Below are 22,825 nucleotides of genomic sequence, written 5' to 3'. Positions count from 1 at the left end.
GAAAACTGAGGCAGACCAAGATTAAATGACTTGCTTAGTCACAAAGTTAGTAAGTTTCTAAGTTTCAAGTCTTCCAGATTCAAGGTCCAATACTCTATTCACTTACCATCTTATTGATTCTTAATATACAATTCTTAAGAAGCTTTATTATGCTTTCCCACCCAAAGAATACTAGAAAAAATGTGCGGAAACATCTTAGAGGCAGAAAGAGAAGCTGGGGTAGCTAAACAGCACAGCAGATAGAGTGCCAGGCCTGAAGTCAGGAAGACTTATCCTCCTGAGTTCAAATCTAGCTTCAGACATTTAATAGCTGGGTGACCCTGGGGAAGTCACTTAACCCTGTTTGCTTCAGTTGCCTCATCTATGAAATGAGCTGGAGAAGGAAATGTCAAACCTCTTCAGTGTTTTGCCAGGAAAACCCCAAATGGGTTCACAAAGAGTCAGATGTGACTGAAATCGCTGAACAAACAAAAAATGAGTAGCAATAGCTGACAGAAATAAAGAGAATTGAACCTGGAGTCAAGATGGCCTGCATTCAAATTCAGCCTCAGACAATTACTAGCTGCGTGATTCTGGACACGTCACTCCACCTCTGTTTATGTTAGTTCCCTCATCTATGAAATGGGTATAAATAATACTTCCCTCCAGGGTTGTTGTGAGGCTCAACTGAAATAATACTTGTAAATCACTTAGCATAGTGCGGGGCACACAGTCCTGTAAAACAGTACCTAGTACATAGGTACTATAAAAATGTCACCTACTATTAATGCTAAAAAGCAGACATACAACTATGTTGTTGTTCAGTGGTGTTGCATTCTTCCTGGCTCTATTTAGGGTTTTCTTGGTAGAGATACTGGAGAGGTTGGCCATTTTCTTCTCCAGCTCATTTTATAGATGAGGAAACTGAGGCAAGCAGGGTTAAATGAACTCCCTAGGATCATACAGTTATGTGTCTGAGGCTACATTTGAACTCGGCAACAATCTTCCCTACTTCAGGCCCAGCACTCTACGCACTATAGCACCACCTAGCTGCTGTATTACAGTACAATAAATAGTAGATGGTCATTATGATGACTCAGTCATGAAGAAAAAGGTAAATTATGTTTGTTATGCTTTGTGTAAATTGGGAGGAAAAGCATATGATAAAATACTTTCTAGAAAGAATCCATCAAAAATGGCGTAATTTTTAATGGTATCTACAAGCTATGTTTCAGTTATTTGCAAAATTGACTTTGGTTGAAAACCCCTGTTCCTAACGACAACGAAGAAGTGGAATGCTATTGTATATCTTACCAAGCCTAGGACTCCATTTTCACTCTGCAGATGAACAGTAATGTCAGGACTGATGAAGTTGCTGGCCAGAAGAGGGATTCCTATACCCAAATTAGCTGGAAAAAAAATTTGTTAAGGTCTAGTTTGGAATAGAAAAAGGAGATTATTTCACAGAATCTGCTACTTGCATGAGTATGAATAGCATTCTCCCATAAGGGAACATAATAACTGCAAATTTTTAGAAAATTATGGAGGATACTTAGGGGACTATATCTTGTGATATTTGTGACAGAAAAACTGAGGTCACCTGCAGCTTGCCTTCTAGCAAAAATATGACGTAGCTGCCCAAGGAAGCAGATCAGTGGCTTCACAACCCTTGCGAGAAAGTCATTTTTGTCATGAGATATATTGTTAGTTTTATTAAGGGATCCACATACTTACCCTGAAGTACTGTAAACAAACCCACAAAAACTTCCAATCATTTCACTATTTAGAACTTCTCATCAAAGAAAAAGATGATGATTTGATTCTCTAGGCAAGGACTATTGAAAGTTAATGAAGCAAGTTTTCTGGTGCCTAAGTTTAGATTTTGTGGGTACAATTAATTCATTAGCATCATCTTCAAAATTACTAAAGGAAAAAGAAGATTTAAGTTTCAGCAAATGCAACTGGGATAAAATTCAAAGAACTTTCTAACTATGAGAGCTGTTAAGGTAGTATTCATCTGTAGCTGCTATTCAGTCGTCTTCAGTCTTCTCTGACTCTTCATTTTCATTTCTTGTCAGAGATGAGTGATTTGCCATTTCCTTCTCCAGCTCATTTTACAGATGAGGAAACTGAGGCAAACAGCATTAAGTGACTTGCCCAGAGTCATACAGCTAGTAAGTGATTGAGGCCATATTTGAACTCTGGAAGATGAGTCTTCCCGAATACAGACCCAGCATTCTATCCACTGTGGTACCTAGCTGCCCCTTTCCCTCTCTAGAGAAAACCCTACAAGAGGATCTCAAAATTGACAGGGTTCTCAGAGAGTATCTAGTCACACATGAAGAAGAGACTTTCTATGGGGCAGCGAGGTGGCACAGTGAGTACAGCTCTGGCCTTGGAGTCAGGAGGACCCGAGATCAAATCCAGCCTCAGACACTTAACACTTACCAGCTGTGTGACCCTGGGCAAGTCACTTAACCCCAACTGACTCACCAAAAAGCAAAAAAAAAAAAAAAGAAGAAGAGACCTTCTATGACAATAGTGTCAAATTCAAATAAAAACAGGCACCACTAAACTAAAAATAAGGATCCCTGAGGGTTGCACATTGACTTAGAAAACCATATATTAACATCATCTATTTTCCATTGTGTTTTTGTTTTGTTATATTTTTCCCAATTACAGGAATGCTGGAGGGTATTTGGACTAATGTTTTAAATCTCTGCTCTATAACATGCCTGACAACTCCAGTATCTCTTCCAAGAAAACCCCAAATGGGGTCACAAAGAGTCAGACACAACTAAAAATGTATGAAATGTATCTTCCTTGTAATGTTATATATTATGTTTAGATATGTTGCAACATCTCCCTATAAGAGTCCAAGATCCTTAAGGAGAAGGAATAAATTTTACCTAAACTATGTTTTACCCTAATACTTTAGCTTAGTGGGCTCCACATACAGGAATACATAGTATAAGTGAATCATGCATTCATGGCAGGGACGAAAATCATATCTACTTTAACAAACAAGAGACTTACTTATAAACTACCTGAAAAGGTAGATATCGGACTAGATCACCTCCTAGAGGCTTGAGAATCCTACGACGTGATGAGCCTGTCCACTTTGCTAAGCTATATGACAAGATCATAAATTTAGCACTGGAAGGAATCTTTAATAAATAATGATATTTAATTTTACTCTTTAATAAAGTCTACCTATTTAAAGTCCTCATTTTACAGATAAGGAAACTTGAAACTTAAGTTAAGTGACTTGCTCAAAGTCACACACAGCACAGCCAGCCTTTGAATCCAAGTCTTCTGACTCAAAATCCAATACTCTTTCCCCCATTCCTATATAACCTCCTCAATTAGTCTTAATTTTATATCATTTAGAAAACTACAATATTTTTCAGTGATTCCAAATGGCTCAGCAAATCACAGTATTCATATCAATTTCATCATAAACCAGTAAAAATTTATGATACAACCTGTAATAGGAATATGTCTGGGTGAAATATGAGCCTTACTCTACTTTCCTTCCATTCTGTTATTTGTCCTGTACTTTAGCTCTATTTAGTCAATCAGACACTGTGATGAGAACCAGGAAGTAAAAAAAGTCTGTGTATTTTGTATTTAAACAAACTAGTTATTGTGGGAAGACTGTCTGTATCTTCTGGCTTATGAGTATCTTCCCTGGGCAGCAGGGTAACAGAGAATACTGAGGACTCATTTGCTATTGTTCCCCGCTAATTAGGGTTATTATACAGTCAGTTCTCAATTATCCATGGCAAATAATTTAGATTCTAACAGCTGGGGCTTCAGAAAAGGCACAATGCTTAGTTTTCAGCTCCTGACTTGAAATTCCCACCTCCATTGTTGACTCCGATTGGAGGTAGAGGAAGTTTTAAAGATGGTGAAGTTTAGGAAGAAAGGAGGATGTGCACAGGGGAGGAGAAGGGACACTTCCCCAAAACACTACTCCAACTCAAATGTTCACAGCTCCTAACAGAGAAGAGAAAGGTTGGAGAAAACAGCCAACTTTCAGAGCTTTAATAGTTAAGTTTTCATGTAACTTTTTTTTTCCTTCCCTCCCCCTCTCCCACCGTATCTATTTAAAAGGAATACCAAGTTGTACATAACAGATTTGCAGTTTCATGTGCAATCATCTTTTTAAAAATTCTGCTGTTATAAAAATGCTTGTTTTATTTCATAAATTAAAAATAAAATAAATAAAAATTTTTGAAAGAGCAGATATTAATCAAAAAGAACTCTGATTGCCTAAAAATAAAAAAAAGAAAAAGAAATTATGAGCAGGATGCTTTTAGAAAAACCTGGGAAGAATTGTATGAACTGATACAAAGTGAAATGAGCAGAACCAGAGAACATCACACACAGTAACAGCAATATTATAAGGATAATAAACTACAAAAGACCTAGCTACTCTGATCAAGACAATAATCCAAGACAATTCCATCTACTCCTGAGAGAGAACTGATGAATTTTGAGTGCAGATTAAAGCAAATTGTTTTTCACTTTATTTTTCTTGCTTTTTCTTTTGCAACATGTCTAATATAAAAAATATATTTTGCAGTACTTCACCTGTATAATGAGTATCATAATGCTTGTCTTTTCAACGGGTGAAAGAGGGGTTAAAGGGAGAGAATTTGTAAATCAAAAGAATACATTTTAAAAATAAAGAAATTATTCTCTTTGGCATTTAAAGCCTTTCCCAACTTGGCTGCAACCTACCTACAACTAGGTGGCATACTGGGGTAAGCACGGGACTGGGACTCAGGAAAACCTTAGTTTAAATCCTACCACAGACACTAGATATGTGATCTTGAGCAAGGCACTTAATTTCTGTCTGCCTCATTTCTTCATCTGCAAAATGGGGATAATAATAGCATCTGTTTCCCAATGTTGTTGTGAGCATAAAATAAAATGATATTTGTAAAGCACTTTGTAAACTTTAAAGCACTATATAAATGCTAGTTATTATTATTATTATTTCTCAACCTTTCTTAGACATTAGTCCCATTTATATCCTATACACTTCAATTAAAATACATTCCATCTCTCACCCCTGTATTTTTTGCACTGGCTACCCACCATGCCTGGAACATATTCCTTCCTCACTTTTGTCTCTTAAAAACCTAGTTTTCTTCAAAGAGCAGATCAAGCACTGCTTCCTGTATGACAATTTTCTACATCATCCCACCTGCTACTGACTCCCCCACCTCAAAACAAAACAGCTAAAATTAATTTTGTATATACTTAACTATGTGCATGTTGCCTCTCCCATTAGACTGTAAGCTCCTTGAAGATGGAGACTTTTTTGTTTTGTCTTCATATCCCCAGGGTCTAAAGCAGTGACTAGAATATAAATAAATACCTGCTATTTAATTGAGAAAGGTTGTAGCAGCCATAGCTAGACTGCCAGTCTCAGGTGACCCAGATCTGAAATTCTGCCTATAACTGCTCTTAGTTAAGTGACTTAAGTTAAGTCACTTCCCAGACCTTCAGTTTCACAGGAAGATAGACCCAGAACTAGGAGGGGGCTATCCACATCCAGAGAAAGAACTATGGAGTCTGAATGCAGGTTGAAGCATACTATTTTCTCTTTTATTTATTTTCTTTTTTTCGGTTTCTTCTTACTCATGGTTTTTCCCTTTGATTCCAATTCTTCACAACATGACTAATGTGGATATGTGTTTAATATGATTCTACATGTACAGCCAATATCAGATTGCACACCATCTTGGGGAGGACGGAAGAGAGAAAGGGGGAAAAAATTTAGAACTCAATCTTATAGAAGTCAATGTTGAAAACCAAAAATAAATAAATAATTTTTAAAAAAGACAAACAAAAGAAAAAACAGAAGTTACTCTGAAGATCTTAAAGAATTATAGAAATGTGTGGTGTTGATTTTCATTTGACTTTTGAGTTTTTTCTTTCATTGAGAACTGTGATTTCACTGATAGAGATATCTCACTTCTGTAATATTTCAGTCTTAGAGAACTGCCTTGAGCACTGAGAAGTTAAATGACTATCCTGTGGTTACACAGCTAATGTGTCAAAGGCATGACTGAATCCACAGATCACTACAGGAGAAAAATCTTGTAACTGAAGCTACAAGGTATGTGGTTGTTAAAATTCCCAATTCCAACAATAAATAAGACATCTGCAAGTAGGCAGGAGAATGACCTTCCACTCTGAAGGAAGGACAATTTACATAACCCAATACTATTCATCACTCATGAAGAACCAATCAAACAAAAGAATGAGAACATAAAAAACGGCATTCAAGCCGTGACACAAAGTAACATATACTGTAAAACTGAGCCTAATCAACAATTTAGAAATATGAGTCTTTTCCAAAAGAAAAGTATCTGAGGCATTCTTGTCCTGAAAAACCAGAAGTGAACAAAAATACAAATAAGTACAATTATCAAGAAAAAACTAACCAATTAAATCAATTTCCTCATGTTTCTAAAAAAGAGAAATTTGAGGAGTAAAAGAAAGAACAAAGAAGGATCACCAAGGGATGAAAAAGACCAAAGGGCTATGTTAAAAGGAAATTATAAAACTCCAGAGAAAGGAAAGCAGAAGAGTTGAACTAATTTCCCACAGATCAGATCCCATGATCCCCTCTAAGTGTATCAATACTTTTTGTCAGAGGGATAACACCATGGGAAAATGTATAAATGGGGAGAGTGGATATGAGAGAGAGGAGAATTAGAGATTTACTCCTACCTAGTACATGGATGAAGAGAGAAGGCTCTGTTCTCTCACCGAGAGCTGGGGCTGTGAAAAAAAACAGGATAAAAGTCATAGAGGGGAGGGACTGTGAAGTGGGGAGCAGAAAGAGTTTCTCTACCTGGAAAGAAAAAAAAATGATAATTTGAGGTATCCAAGAAGTATCTAAAATACAAATATATACAGAATAGGGGCGCTGAAGGTATGGAGCATACTGGTGAAACCCTGAGCCAACACATTAAAATACTTCTCTCTGTTCACAAGGAGCAATCAAATCGAGTGCTACTTTGTTGTGATATAATTCCCAACAACTAAAGGATACCATACATGCCGTCCTCAAACTCGAGGGCTGCTCGTTTGATGATCCTTTCTCTTACGTTATCATCAGACTTGAATTTGGCTTTCCCATCATCCTTCTTTCGAATTATCAGACGCTTTAAAAAGAAGCAGAAATTAAACTTCACGTCATTATTACTGTCTTGCATTGTATCATTGATAAAAGATAAAGTTTTAATGAATGAAAAAGGATGACACTATAACCTCTGAATTAAGAGTTGACACTGTAACCTCCAAATAACCTTAAATTCAATTCAATTCAAATGCATTAATGCCCATTATGGGCAAGGCCCAGTGGACAGAGTGCCAGGCCTGCAGTCAGAAAGACTGATTTTCCTGAATTCAAATCCAGCCTCAGATACTTACTAACTGTGTGACTCTGGGCAAATCACTTAACCCTGCTTGCCTCAGTTCCTCAGCTATAAAATGATCTGGAAAAGGAAATGACAAACCACTCTCATATCTCTGTCAAGAAAAACTCAAATGGGGTCATGAAGAGTCAGACAAGACTGAAAAAAGACCGAACATGTACAAGGCACTGCACTAAGGAGGGAATAAAAGGACAAAAATAGGGGCCGCTAGGTGGCGCAGTGGACAGAGCATCGGCCCTGGAGTCAGGAGGACCTGAGTTCGAATGTGACCTCAGACATTTGACATTCACTAGCTATGTGACCCAGGGCAAGTCACTTAACCCCACTGCCTAGCCAAAAAAAAAAAAAAAGGACAAAAATGAAGTAGGACCTATGTGCAAGGAGCTTTCTACTGGAACACACAGCATATACACAAAGATATATAAAATTCAACACAATTTCAAAGGGGATAGAGTGGTTACCAAAAGATTCATGCAGAAATGGCAGAGGAAATATGCTTTGAAAAAAACTATTAGTTAAATTGGCGGTATTTTGATCAAACAAAATAAATGCATACAGAAAAGGAAGATATTTTCACTGCCCTCCTTAGAAAGTATTTCCCTTTGATTTTATCACACTGACTACCATTACAGCTACTCTTTAAACATGTCTGATATGATTCTTTCTTAGATTCTGAGGGGATTAAATAGCATAACTAGAAATGAGGTCACTTTGGCTGTCCCTATCCCTAGGGCAGTCAGGATTTGCTCATCAAGAGCTGATGTTGAGCCTATGTTCCTGTACGCCCCATAAACAGGGCTCAAACCACTTCCACGGGAATTGGCTCCTGCCCCATGAGAACCATTAAAAAAAAACCAACAACAGAAAGTGGCACAAAATGCAAACCCATTAACTCTTAAATAAGTGTCCATCATGTAGAAGGCACTATGCTAGATGCTAGGTATGCAAAAATGAAATTAGTCCCTATCCTCATGGCTTTTATAGTCTGTTGGGAAAACTTCTTTCTGTGCCTGTAACTGCTATTGTCCTATCCTTTTCCTCTAGTCCTGGATTATTTTTCATCTTATATTTTAAACTGCATTTCTGCCTGTACCTTTCCTGTAGCCTCTCTCTGGTTCCCTGACCCTCTGCTGCCCTAATGAATCATGCCCCAATATGAAGCCTGACAGCTGTGCTTGCTTTCAAGCTGCTTTTCCATCTCACCTAGTCCTTGCCAAGCACAGGATTTTCCTAGTTTGGGATGGTCATCATGAACTAGGAGAAATTATTTTTAAAAAGAAGAAAACTGAAAAAACCATACATCCAATAATCATAGCCATACATATAAACAATCCAATAAAAATGTGGCAGATTAGGTAGTTTGAGATGCTCATCAGAGACTTGGAGAAATAGACAGATAGATGAATGGACACACACACATACACACAGAGCTGCTAATGAACAGAGATGAATTCCTCTTTGCTGCCATGCAAAGGTAACTGACTTCTAGTGGAAAAGTGGGGAGTGAGAAAAGAGGGGAATAGATGTCCTGGTCTGTAGGTAGTCAGGAGACAGCCGCACAGAACTACCAAACGTAAAGCTATCCTTCCCTTACATAAGAACCATTGAACCTGTACCATTCTTTATAAATTCCCCCAATGCTAGTAAACAGGCACTGAAGGCCCCAGGATCTCACAATGGCTTACCTACTTTACAAGGCTGTTGTACGGAGAGTATATCATAAGCACTATATCAATGCAACTTGTTTTTAGGTACCTAGCTTCACAAATCCATTAAAGAAAAGCTACAAGATCAGTGAATTCTTATTGCAGAACTGTTCTCTCTTATGCAGGGATCCTTAATATGAGGTCTTAAAATGTTTATTTTTAAAAATATACTTTAAAAATAGAGTTTTTAAAATATTTTTTGATAATCATATTTCAACATGATTGGTTTCCTTTGCAATCCTTCGTATTTTATTTTATTATTTTCAATGTATTATTCTTAGAAGAGATCCTCCAAAGAGGTCCTCCCCCCAACACACATGCAATTTTTGAGAACCACTATTCTAGAGGTATGTGATGAGACAGCTCTAAGACATGTGGAGAATCCTAATTCTTAGACCTTAGGAGTATAACCTCAACAAACTCCATAGGACGGGAGTATGGAAGCCAAGTCCTCCAACACAAGGCATACTGGCCACCTCTCTCTCTCAATACCTGTAACCACCTGGGCAAGACAAATATGTTGAGTTAATTACCTCAATTCTTTTTTCATATGTTTTTCCCTTTATAAGGCGATGAACATAAATCTTGGGAATATGAATATCTTCTGGAGCAAATGATCCAATATCAACAATTTCTTCAACCTAGGCAGAAAGAGAAAGTAATCATCAGGTAATGGGATTATTTATAGATTATTATTATTTACATATTATATTATATAGAGGATTATTTTTAAAACATACAACTGGTCTCTACCAAAGTTGATAATGTGTGTGTATTTAAATATACAAAATGCCTAACAAAAGAAAGAGATGGCGTACCAACTTTCTGGATCCCCCAAATGGAAGAATAACAAACAGCAGTTGACTACAATGTACATAGTTTACAAAATGCTTTCTCCATAACAACTGTGTAAGATATGTAGGGAAAGTATCAGTGCCCCTGTTTTACATTTACATGAAAAAAACAAGGATCAGAGGTCACAGAAACTAAGAACTGGGAGGGACTTCAGAGGAAGTTTTTCCAAACTGGAGCTGAACAATTAAATGACTAGCCCAGGATAATAGTTACTTAAGTGTTAGAACCAGGTCTTGAACACAGTACTTTTGACTCTTAGACTGTTGCATAGACTGTTGGCTACCCACTGCGTCTATAAATTAACTGTTAACATGCATTTACGTGTTTGTTGATGGAACTGTGATCCATCCATTATGGAAAACAATTTGAGAATATGCCCAAAAAGTCATTAAACTCTGTATACCCTTTGACCCAGCAATACCTCTACTGGGCTTATACTCAAAAGAGATCAAAGAAAGAGGAAAAAGGATCCAGATATACAAAAATATTTATAGCTGCTCTTTTGGGATACATCTACGTGACATAGCTGATGAAGTGCTGGCCATGGATTCACAAAGACCTCCGTTCAAATCCAGCCTTAAGACATTTACTAGCTGTGTGACCCTGGGTAAGTCACTTAACCTCTGCCTCAGTTTCCTCATCTATAAAATGGGGATAATAAGAATACCCACTGTGAATGGCTATTGTTAGGATCAAATGAGATAATCGTAAAGTGCTTACCCCATTGCCTAGCTCACAATAAGTATTACATAAATGTTACTATTATTAGTAATAATTAGTAATCATTGGTAGTAAAAAGGAACTGATACTAAGGTGGTATCCATCAGTTAGGGAATGTTTGAACAAATTATGGTATATGAATGTAATAAAATACTATTGTACCATATGTGCCATAAGAAACGATGGAACGGTTTCAAAGAAACCTGGTAAGACTAGCATAAACTGAAGAAGAGTGAGAACAGAATCAGGAAAATATTTATACAATAGCAACAACACTGTAAAAAGGAGTAACTGTGAAAGATTTAAGAACTCTAAACAATGCAATAAACAACCTTGATTCCAGGGAACCAATGTTGAAGAATGAGACTCACCTCCTGACAAAGAAGTGATGGACTAAATACGCAAAAGGATTCACAGATTTCTGAAAATGGCCAATGTGGGAATTTTTATTCCTGGCTATGAATTTTTGTTACAAGGATTTGGGGCTCTTTTTTTTTTCCAGTAGAAGGTGAAATAAGAGGGAAAGGAAATAAATACTTGTTAACTGAAAAATAATGAAATTTAATAAAAATACATACATGGATTAGGGTAACAATATTGTCAAAGAAAAATATTCTAGCAGCATAGCTGTGCATTAAATTGTATGATCTGAACCATGACAACTCAAATGTGCAAAATGCAATTCTTCACACCCAGACTTCTAAAATTAACGGGCAAATTTTATCATATAAATGACAAAAATCAATATTAACTCCAGTCTAGACAATTACAGTTTTTTTCTTTAATTAAAGTTGCAGGTCTCTGCTTTTCACTTATAATTGAAAATTTTAAATTACTCCCCACCCCAAGGTTATTATTCAGGCCACTCACTTGAATGAAAAGACATTTCGTAAGAACAGAAAGTTCTCTAAATTAAACTACTATTTTAAAACCAGTTATTTGTTTTGGGGTGATGAAGCAGGGGATGGAGCCAGTACAAAAGAAATTGTTTTGGACGTGAATACAAAGGACACCAAGTAACAAAATAAAAAGGAAGTCAGTTAACATCATCCCAGAAATATAATCAGCCTCATTTACTAAAATCCCAAGAACTGTTATCCATGAAGATTGTAAGTGTAAGGATAACTACTAGGCAGGGTAAATACTGAAAAGTAAGAAGTTTAAATACCAAACTAGAAGAAGGCCTTTACTAGCAACAATGATACAGCAGAATAACAACAACAACAACAACAATAATAATACTGAATTGGTTTGTGCAAAGGAGAGTTACATTTAATTGAACCTCCCACTCTCCTAAAGTGAATTCTCCAGATTATTCTTCCACAGGTAATCATTTTAGAAACAGTACCACAACCATCCACAAACTATTAAAAAACTGAAACATCCTATTCACTCACACATTTCTCCACCCTCAAGAGATGTTTTACTGCTGAAATAAAACAAGGAAGCAGGCAATCACTTTAGTAAAACGTCCCAGGTAAACACTCCTAGGAACAGCCTATCCCAGTCATATTTACCCCTCTTCTTCAAGGGTGAAGTTAAAAAAAGTGTTAAACCTCTTTATATATTCATCTTTTTTATTTGCAATAGATAGCAGGTAAAGTTATGCCTTCACTCGCCCTATCCAAGGCTTCAGAGAGATTCCTGCTGCAAATTAAAAGAGTTTACCTGGTGAAACATAATAAAAGGGGAAATAGTATATTTCCTTTTCAAATTAGGAAAAAAGAGAGAATGTACATAGTAAGAAGAAGAGAAAATACCACTGGAGAGTTACTTAATGCTATGAATGTATATATAGAGGCAGGCCTACTCAGATTCTCTCTATTTTTAAAAGAAACTTACAAGAGCAGCAAATGCACTTACTCCAAAATTAACTGAGTACCTGAGACAGAGAGAGAGAGAGAGAGAGAGAGAGAGAGAGAGAGAGGGGAGAGAGGTCCTAAGATAACAGTACTCTCAGGATGTCAATTCCTTTTATTTCCCAATTGTTCCCTAAAGAATAGCAATGATCTCAGCTCTGCCATTTATTAGCTGTGATCTTGGCTAAATCATAATCCTTCTGAGCCTCAGTTTCCTCATCTATAAAATTAGGGGGTTGGACTCAATGACCCTTGAGGTACCCTCCAGCTCTAAATTTATGTCCCTGTGGTCCTGTCATCTTTGAGAAGAAATTTTTAAAAAAAAGAGAATTTGCTTTCTCGTTTTGTGTTCTGAAGACAAAAAAAATTGATGACCATCTTTTCTTGCTTGGGTTTTGCTGTTGTTGTTTTAATACCTAACATCTCTTCCTCTAGGAATATTTGTCTTCTTTCAAGCCTCAACTCAGCTCCTACTTCCTTGTTTGAAATTTAAGCGTCTCTTCACTTTTTAGTATTTACCCTGCCTGGTAGTTATCCTAATACTTCTGATCTTCAAGGATAACAGTTATTTGGATTAGTAAGTGGGACCAAGTGATGTTAACTAACTCCATCTTATTACCTGGGGGTTCTTTATGTTCATGTCCGAATCAGTTTCTTTTATCCTGACTTCATATACCCAAATCCAACCCCTACAAAACATAACAAAACAACCAACTAGTTTTGAATAGCAGTTTGACTTAGGGCACTTTATTACAAAATGTAATAATATATAAATAATAAATGAAACATATAAATAATATAAATAACATATAAAATAATATAAATATTTCCTAGTGAATGGCCTGAATAATAATAAGCTTGAGGGAAAGTAATTTTAAAATTTAAAATTGCCTCTAGGAGAACTGATCTGATCCCCTCCACTTGCTGGTAGTCTCTTACTTTTCAAATTATCTTGTATTTACTTTTTATATACATGCTATGTCATTCCAGTAGAATGTAAACTCTCTGGAAGCAGGAATTATTTGATTTTTTTTCTTTATATCCACACCGCTTCGGTACAGTACTTTACACACAGTGAGTGCTCAATGAAGATAATGATAATGCATTTTAATGAATGGCCGCAAATGGGCAGGATGTGGACCAGAAATCAAATCTAGAATCCAGTCCTGCCTCAACTATTCACCAGATATGTAAGAAAGTAGGAAAGTAATTTTTACTATAGGAAATTGTCATTTGTGTAAGGGGGTTAGACTCTATGATCTCTAAGGTACCCCTTAGCATATATATGGAAGAGAAATATGTTAACATATTGTAGTCATCAATCACTTCTGACATCTTGGTTTGACAAAAATAATAAAATACTTTTACACAATTCTACATAAAAAGAGTTTATTTATCAAAGAAGCCTAAATCCTTTCTGTTGCTGTTAGCTCCCCCACTGATTTCCTCCATTGCTTCACCAAATAAACACCAATAGTCACCAAATCCAGACAATGCTTTATTACAAAGGGGAAAGACAGTATATTCCAAAACAAATGGAACTAAAGAATGTGCTTTTTTAGAAAGTTTTTAAAAAATAAACAAAAAATAATAATAATAATAATAATCTTAAGAATCACAACTGCAATTGATAAAAACAACATGAAAAGGACTTTCAGGGCAAAGAAATTACATGTATATTAGCTGTCATAATTATAACTTATCTCTCTCAAATAATATCAACATTCAACTTTATTGCAAAATTCCTATGTGAAATCAAAGTTTTCTTAGGATTAGTCACTAAAGTTAACAGCATGGGGAAAATATAGTTGGAGGCCAAACCAAAAAGAAAACATATGTTTTCAGACAATCTGTGAAAAAAAAAACTTGAAAACTGAAGAGGCAGAAATATATTGGTGCTGAAAACTGAACGGACAGAAGAATTTAACACCCTAAATTTTAAGATACTGTGAAAGAACAGATAGTCAATGCTATTGATGGAATAAATGCTGGGGGGGGGCGGGGCGGGAATATAGCTATGGTATAGAAAATAACATGGAGTTAAATCCATGAGGTAATGAAAATGTAAAAGAAAAAAAAAAAGCAGTAAATATGAGCTCCCCAGAGAAAAAGGACAAGGTCTTTTCCCCTCTGCAAATGACAAGATCATTAGGCTGAGACAAATACCCACTTGGGATAATAGATAGAGGAGGAAAAGGTATCAAAATGAAGGCTGCAGCAGCTGCTGTGGTATTGCATTCCAAACCCAGACAGAGAGCAAAGGTAGCTGAGAAGAACAGAGACTTTTCACTGGTACTATGTATAGTTCTTCTCTAGCACCATCTGCTACTATCCAGAAACCTAGACACTTGAGACTTCTCTAATTAGTGCATGTCTTTGCTCATTAACGGGAAAATGGCGGCTAGGAAATGTTAACTGCTATTGATTTGAACTTCATTTTAAATGATCCTTTATTGTTCCTCCTCCCTAGCCCTTTTTATGATGCTGAAAAGTTTTAATTTAACCTTCTGAGAAGGATAAAAATTATGTTCCTTCCTGGGTTACACCATTTTCACTTTCATTTGACAAATACTTGTTTATATTCTTGATTTTCCAAGGAAAGAGGGCAGCTACATGGCAATAATTTTCTTCCTTTTTTTGTTGCTGTTTTGGAGTCAGCACCATCCACTGTAATTAAAGAAGGGGCTAACCCTTGAAGGTCATTAATGAAAAATGCTGCACGCTTGGCAAATTCTGTATGACTGATACAAAATGGGGGATGCTGTGGAACGAAAAAGTGATGTACTATTTTTTCAGAATCATCCTAACCTTCTTCAAAAGATTAAGCTATTTTTTTCTTTGCTAAATGCAGACATATACACAGAACAATAAACAAGAACATGAAAGTGCCCCAAGATTAGCAGAGGCAATGATGAAACTAGAAACCTGGGTGAGATATCAAATAATAACTACAAAAATAGAATTCTGTATGAAATACAGACACACGTCTGATGATAATTATTATCAGCAAAAAATGCAGGGTTTTTCCCCAATTAATAAGCATTTCTTTTCCTCCCCCCATAAAAAAATGAAAATAAGGAGAAGAAAAAGAAAAGCTTAACACTTGTAACAAATATGTGTAGTCAAGTAATCAAGTGTCTTGTAACCATCATCTCTCTGTCAAAACATGGGGAAGGAACACGCATTATCATCAGGCCTCTGAATTCATGGTTGGTCATTGCACTGATCAGATTTCTTAGGTCTTCCAAAGCTGTTTTGTCTTTAGCGTTATTATGCAAATTGTTCTTCAGGTTTTGCTTACTTCACTGTTCATCAATTCATAGCTTTCCCAAATTTCTCTGAAACGATCCTTTTTTTGTAACTTCTTACAATAGTATTCCATTATACTTATATATCAAGATTTGTTTATCCATTCCTCCATTAATGAGTATTCCCCTTTAGACTGCATTCTCTGCCACCAAAATAATATATTCAAAGTTGAAGAGAAAGCGCTTGATCGCATCTTCACCTAGTGAGCCTTACACTGATGAAATCACAAGTCTGGGAAGGATGAAGGGAAGAAGAAAGGGAGGCAGGAAGGAAGGAGGGAGGGAGGGAGGGAAGGAAGTAAGGAAGAGAAGGAATCAGGAGTCTATCATTAAATGAAATATTTGTGAAGCACTTAACACAGTGCCTGGCAGGTAGTAGGCATTTAATAAATGCTCGTTGCCTATCTTCCTTCCTATTCTATGATTACTAGACCTTTGGCTCCTGAAAAAAAAGTCTGTTTGCCTCAAAGATAGAACAGAATTAAAATCATAAATTTATAGGAAACAGATTTAAGTTGAACAAAACCTTAAAGGTCATCTAGGCCAGAGGTATCAGACATACATTGGCAATACTCCCTAGTGCACGGGAATCAGATTACAATTTGGGAAATACTTAACACAATAAATAAAAATATAATGGAACACAGATAACATTATATTTTACAACTAAGTAAATATGCAGTCCACAAGGATCCTTACATAGAATTCAAAGACTCCTGTTTCTATTGACGTTTGGCACTATTCATCTAGGCCAACCCTCTCCCTTTACAAATGAGGAATGTGAATTACTGGGAAGTTGTGATTTAGCCAACAAGATCCTATGTCTCCAAATTCAACATTTTCTACTAGTCCTGTAAGTTGCCCTAACTGTTGTTCGTGATTTAAACTTATCAAAATAGGTTTTTCTTTTGGGTTAGGTTAACAATGGGTTGTCAACAAAAACATATATTAAGAATATGTATATGAAGATAGTCATCTTCACAAATACTGTTTTGATATAACCACCAGGCCCCGAGGATAAAAGCAGGCAGCTGGTAATTAAACAAACCATTTAATGAGAGATATCCAATACTCACTACCTGGATTAGACCAATCTTTTTCTCATTACTGTAGATTTCACTAAAGGATCTTTGTAGTATTCTGATGCTCAATGCACTCAGACCAATCCCATCTGAAAACTTGGGAGACCTTGTTAGCCGTTAATATGAAGGAGGGAAGGCAGAATAGAGTCAGGGCTTATATAGGACATCTTCTTTGACCTTGTTGAATGCCATTGGTGAAGGTATGTTTGTGCACAAATATATATTCTCTAAAGTCCTGTTCCAGTGCCAAACCCCACCCCTCCCCACCTCCCATGGAATAGTGCCTAAGAAGCTGGCCTTGGAGTCAGAAAGATCTGGGTTCCAGTTCCCCTATGACACATAGTGGGTTCCTGCCCTCAAAGTGCTGACATTACACTGATGGAAAATTTTAAAAAGTACACAGATAAGGCAAAACAAAATAAATTCAAAGTCAATGCAAAAGGGAAAAGAGTTATTAATACATGGGAGGAATAGGAAAGGACTCTGCAGGAAAAGAACACCTAAACTGTGCCTTGAAGAAGCTAAGGATTCCAAAGTGAAGAGAGAGAGATTTATCTAATTATTTTTCTTTGGCGGGGGGGGGGGGATAGTCCAAAGACATGGATGCAAAAGTACAATGTATATATGGAATAGTGGATAGGCTGGTTGAGCTGAAATTAAGAGTTCGTCAGGGCAGCAATGTGAAATCAATTTATAAAGACAGGTTGGAACCAGCCTGTGGAAAACTTTAAATGCCAGAAGAGTTTGTATTTTATCCTAGAGGCAACAGGAAGCCCCTGTGCTTCTAAAACAGGAAGTCATATAGTCAGCCTTGCGCTGTAAAAATGTCCTTTTGGCACCTATGGTGGATTCCAAAGAGGGAGAAACTAGAGGCAGGAAGACCAATTATAAAGGGTACTCTATAGAAGGATCTACAGAAGGAGCTCAGGACAGAGATGCTGAAAGCAGGATAAAGGTAATAAGTCTCGGAGTGAGTATAGAGAAAGGGAAAGAGGATGAACAGGAGCTGACAATAGACTGGATATGGGAGAGGAAAGAGAAGGAAGGTGAAAAGTGAAGAACTCCGCAATTGCAAACCTGAATGCCAGGAAGGATGGTTGGGCCCTGGATAGAATGACAGAATGATAGATGATAAGATGGATGGGTTTCAGGGAGAGACATAATGGACTGCATTCTGGCGGTGTTAAATTTGAGTTACCTGAGGGATTTCCAAGAGAACATCTAACAGGGAGTTAGTGATCTAGTTCTTGGTCTTAAGAGAAAGATGATGGCTGGATATATAGATCTGGAAGTAATCCGCATAAAAATGGCATCTGAATACATGGGAGTTGATGAAATAATCAAACAATAGAGAATAAAGACAGAGGGGAAGAGGGCCCAGGGCAGAGCCTTGGGTTATATATCCATGCAAAAGTGGGGCTACAATTTAGTTTTTAAAAAGAAAATGAAGAATGAGAAAAGGCCTTTGGGTAATCAAATGTGAGGAAGTATCATCATCCAGTGAACAAGTATTTACTAAGCACCTACTATGTGTCAACCACTATGCTAAGAGCTTGAAACACAAAGAAGAAAAAACACCCCTGCTCACAAGGAGCTCAAACAGTCTAATAAGGGAGACAATATGCAAACAACTATGTGTAAATAGGAAATACACAGGATAAATTGGAGAAGACTTCTTGTAGAAAGCTGAGGCAAGGAGTATAAATAGCTTTTTCTACGACTTTGGTAATGAAAGAAAGGAGAGATATACAGCAACAGTGTGAGGGGGATTATAGGGTCACAGGAAGATTTTTTTTTTCAAAGACAGGAGAGACCAGAGCATGTATGAAGCCCTCAGAGTAGGATCCAGTAGATAAAAAGAGACTGAATTATTAAAGCAGACAGGGAGGATAGGATCTTACCAAAATAGATGCTGACATACAAACTGCAATTATCTTCATGGTGGTTTGTTTGCTTATGTTTCTCATGAGGACTATTAAGACCGGATGATAACAATGATTAGCTGACACTACTTAGCACTTTACACTTTACATCTCACTTTATGAATATTCTCATTTGAGCCCACTGCACTCCAGAAAGGTAGTTCCCATAGGTATTATTATTCTGCATTTTAGAGAGGAAACTGGAGCAGAGAGAAGTTAAGTGACTTTCCCCATGGATCTCCCTGACTCCAAGTAAAGTAAGAGCCCTAAGAAAAGACTTTTCTTGTTTTTAGAAACAAAACGAAGCCACCTCCAATAATTCCTTTATTCACCCCTCTGAAAAGAACATGTTGGTGGTCATCTTCCCATTTAGTTGCAACTTTTGTTTCATTTACAGCAAAACTGTAAATATGGGATGTTTTTGTTCAGTTCTTTCCATGCCCATCAACTCAGCTGTTGAAGAGACATTGCACATTGGGAGTATATCAAGTTTATTTTGGTAGAGGGTCTGAAGGCCATTAGAATGTAAACGCCTTGAGGGCAGGAACTATTTCTGGCTTCTTATCTTCCCATCTCAAGGCACAGTGCCAATCCTATTAAGCAGAGGCTTCAAACTCAAAACCCTGCAACTCTCCTTCGTGCTAATCAGATCAAAATGTTATTGGGAAATCTTCAACAAAATAAATAAAAATATAACAGAACACAGATAATGTCAATGTGTCTACATCCATTTGCACAGCAGAAATCCTTACGTATAGTTTAGTAGCCCCCATTTTTATCTGAGTTTGTAAAGTAAGCACTTAAATTCTTATTGATTCTTTTTTTTCAAAAAAATAAGTTTAGAATTTTGGGAAACTTTTGGGAACGGAGACTAGATGCTGGAGTAGAGGAAGCACTCAACTAACCTCTCCCAATATTTGCCTCCAAAGGACTTTAAAATAACACTTCAAATCAAATTATGGAGTGGCAAGGTCAGAGGGAGACATTCTTTCAGCTCAAGACAACTTAGGGAGTCAGAAAGAAAGATCTGTGAGACCTAGAGGTAGAGGCTGGCCTGGAGCCCATGTGGATGAAACACCAGTGGTGGACCAGGAGGTATGACAGAAGCAACAGAAGCTCTCGACACATACACAGTAAGGGGACCCAGCAACACTTCAGAAAGAGATTAAAAGAGACCCCTGTTGTTAGCATTCCATGAAGGATCAGCCACTGTTTGGCAACTCCTGACACTGTTTGGCAACTCCATTGCCTATGCCCACTTCAGGTTCACAGTTCAAGGACTGAGAGGAGCACTTTCAGTCAAGGGTGAAGGAGTGAAAACTCTGAGGAGCAGTATTACTCCGGGTCTCAAGGCATCAGGTACCCTTCCTGCAGACAAGAGCAGTAACCAGACTTCTCAGATCACATCAATTTGGAAGCACTGAAAACTTGAACTAGCTCTGAAAACAGCAGTGTGAAAAAACCTGAAGCTTGAGACATTGCCCACCCCTCACCCCCAACCAGGAACAGGGCCCAACTTTAACATAAAGTTCAAAATCAAAAAGTAGCATGGAAAAAATGAGCAAATAACAACAAAAACAACCACCAAACCAAACAAAAATAACCTTACCATAAAAGCTTCTATGGTGACAAGGAAGATCAAGACACAAACCCGGAAAAAGGCAAAGAAGTCAAAATAGCTACAAGCAAAGCCTCAAAGGGAAAAAAGTGAACTGGACACAATCCCAACAAGAATTCCTGGAAGAGCTAAACAATTAATTTCAGAATCAGAGTTGTTAAAGAAAAATTAGACAAAGAAATGAAAGCAAAGAAAAAAAATATGAAAAGACAATTAACAGCTCTGTAAAAGAGGCACAAAAAATAATGAAGATACATTTGAAAAACAGAATTAGCCAAATGAAAAAAGAAGTACAAAACTTCACTGATGAAAATAACTGCTTGGAAAGCAGAATTGGCCAAATGGATAAAGGAGATACAAAAGACTGCTGAAGAAAACAATTCCTTAAAAACCACAATTGGGCAAGAGGAAGCTGATGACCCTCCATGAGACATCAAGAAATAATAAAAACAAAGTCAAAAGAATGAAAAGAAACAGAAGAAAATGTGGTCTCATCTAAAAAAACAACTGACCTAGAAAATAGATTGAGGAGAAATGATTTAAGAATTATTGGATTACCTGAAATCTCTGATCAAAGAAAGGGCCTAGATATCGTATTTCAAGAAATTATCAAGGAAAACTGCCCCAATAGCCTAGAATCAGAAGTGAAAATAGAAATTGAAAGAATCCAATGATTACCACCTGAAAGTCAGAACTCCCAAGAATATTACAGCCAAATTCCAGAGGTCCCAGGTCAAAGAGTAGCCAAAAAGAAAGCATTCAAATATCATGGAGGCATAGTCAGGACCATGCAGGATTTAGTATCTACCACATTAAGGAAAGAGAGAGCTTGGAATATGATATGCTAGAAGGCAACCAAGAATAACCAACCTAGCAAAACTGAGCATAATCCTTAAAGGAAAAAAATTAAATATTTATATTTAATGAAATAAAGGAGTTCCAAGCATTCTTGATGAAAAGACCAGCGCTGAATAGAAAAATCTGAGTTTTAAATATAAGACTCCAGAGAAACATAAAAAGGTAAACATGAAAGAGAAATCCTAAGGGACTCCATAAGGTTAAAATGTTTACCTTTCTAGATAGGCATATGATATATGTGTCTTCTAAGAACTTTATCATTATTAGGGCAGTTAGAAGGATTCTACATAGAAAGTGGCTGTAAAAGTGAGTGGATTATGTTGGGATGATATAAAAAAAAATGGATAGGAGAGAAAGGGACCCCTTAGGAGGTGGGGGAAAGGAGAGATAAAATGGAGAAAATTATCTTACATAAAAGAGTCACAAAAGGAAGAGCTTTTAGAGTGGAGGGGGGAAAGAAAGGATAGGGGTTAGGCAAAACTTAAACTTCACTCACATCTGAATTGCTTCAAAAAAGGGAAAATATACATACACACTCAATTTTTAAAAGATATCTATCTTACCCAACAGGGAAGTAGGAGGGGAAGGGGATGAGAGGTAATGAGATGATAAAAGGGATGGAAGATAAAAGCAGACCTTGGTCAGAAGCAAAACAGACTTTAGAGGAGAGATAAGTTTAAAATAAAGAAAGAGAAACAAAAGAAAACAGAACGGAGGGAAATGCACATTTAAGTAATCATAACTGAATGTAACTAGAATGAACTTACCATAAAACAGAAGTGGATAGCAGAATGTATTAAAAATCAGAATCCAACAATATGTTATTTAAAAGAAACATACTTGAAACAAAGAGACACACATAGAGATCAAATATAAAACTAGAGCAGAATCTATTATGCTTCAGCTGAAGTAAAAATGGCAGGAGTGGCAATCATGATCTCAGAAAAGCAAAAGTACTAATTAACAGAACTAATTAAAAGAGATAAGCAGGAAAACAATATCTTGCCAAAAGGCACCACAGACAATGAAGTAATACCAATACTAAACATATATTCGCCAAATGGCATAGCATCCAAATTCTTAAAGGAAAAGTTAAAGCTAAATGAATCATAGGAGGAAATAGACAGTAAAACTGTACTACTGTAGGGGACCTTAACTTTGTTCTATCACAACTACATAAATCTAACCATAAAAATAAATACGAAGTCAAGGAGATAAACAGAATCTTAGAAAAGTTAGGTATGACAGACCTCGAGAAAACTGAATGGGAATAGAAAGGAATATACTTTTCTGAGCAATACACTGGCACCTTCCCAAAAACTGACCGTGTACTGGGGCATAAAAACCTCATAACCAAATACAGAAAAGCAGAAATATTAAAGACACACTCTAAAGACATAATCTAATGAAAATTATACTTAATAAAGGGCCATGGAAATGTAGATCAAAAGTTCATTA

At 36.7% G+C, this 22,825-nt stretch overlaps 1 protein-coding gene across 2 annotated transcripts in view; it reads right to left on the bottom strand.

Moving 5' to 3' along the window:
* Positions 1–22,825, bottom strand: part of OXCT1 (3-oxoacid CoA-transferase 1) — a 174,545-nt gene that overhangs the window by 82,947 nt on the left and 68,773 nt on the right. For both annotated transcript variants that reach the window (XR_013486150.1, XM_020996361.2), the window contains exons 8-10: positions 9,679–9,786; positions 7,055–7,166; positions 1,294–1,388 (exon numbers count right to left, since the gene is read on the bottom strand). Coding sequence is in view for 1 of the 2 variants with exons in the window: in XM_020996361.2 (XP_020852020.1) it covers positions 1,294–1,388; positions 7,055–7,166; positions 9,679–9,786 (315 nt within the window). In the remaining variant the exon portion in view is untranslated. The remainder of the gene's footprint in view (positions 1–1,293; positions 1,389–7,054; positions 7,167–9,678; positions 9,787–22,825) is intronic.

Source organism: Phascolarctos cinereus, unplaced genomic scaffold, assembly GCF_003287225.1.
Source record: "Phascolarctos cinereus isolate Bilbo 61053 unplaced genomic scaffold, phaCin_HiC Scaffold_4;HRSCAF=312, whole genome shotgun sequence".
Lineage (NCBI taxonomy): Eukaryota > Metazoa > Chordata > Mammalia > Diprotodontia > Phascolarctidae > Phascolarctos > Phascolarctos cinereus.
The sequence above is the reverse complement of the archived record's forward strand: the minus strand, read 5'-3'. Positions and strand labels throughout refer to the sequence as shown.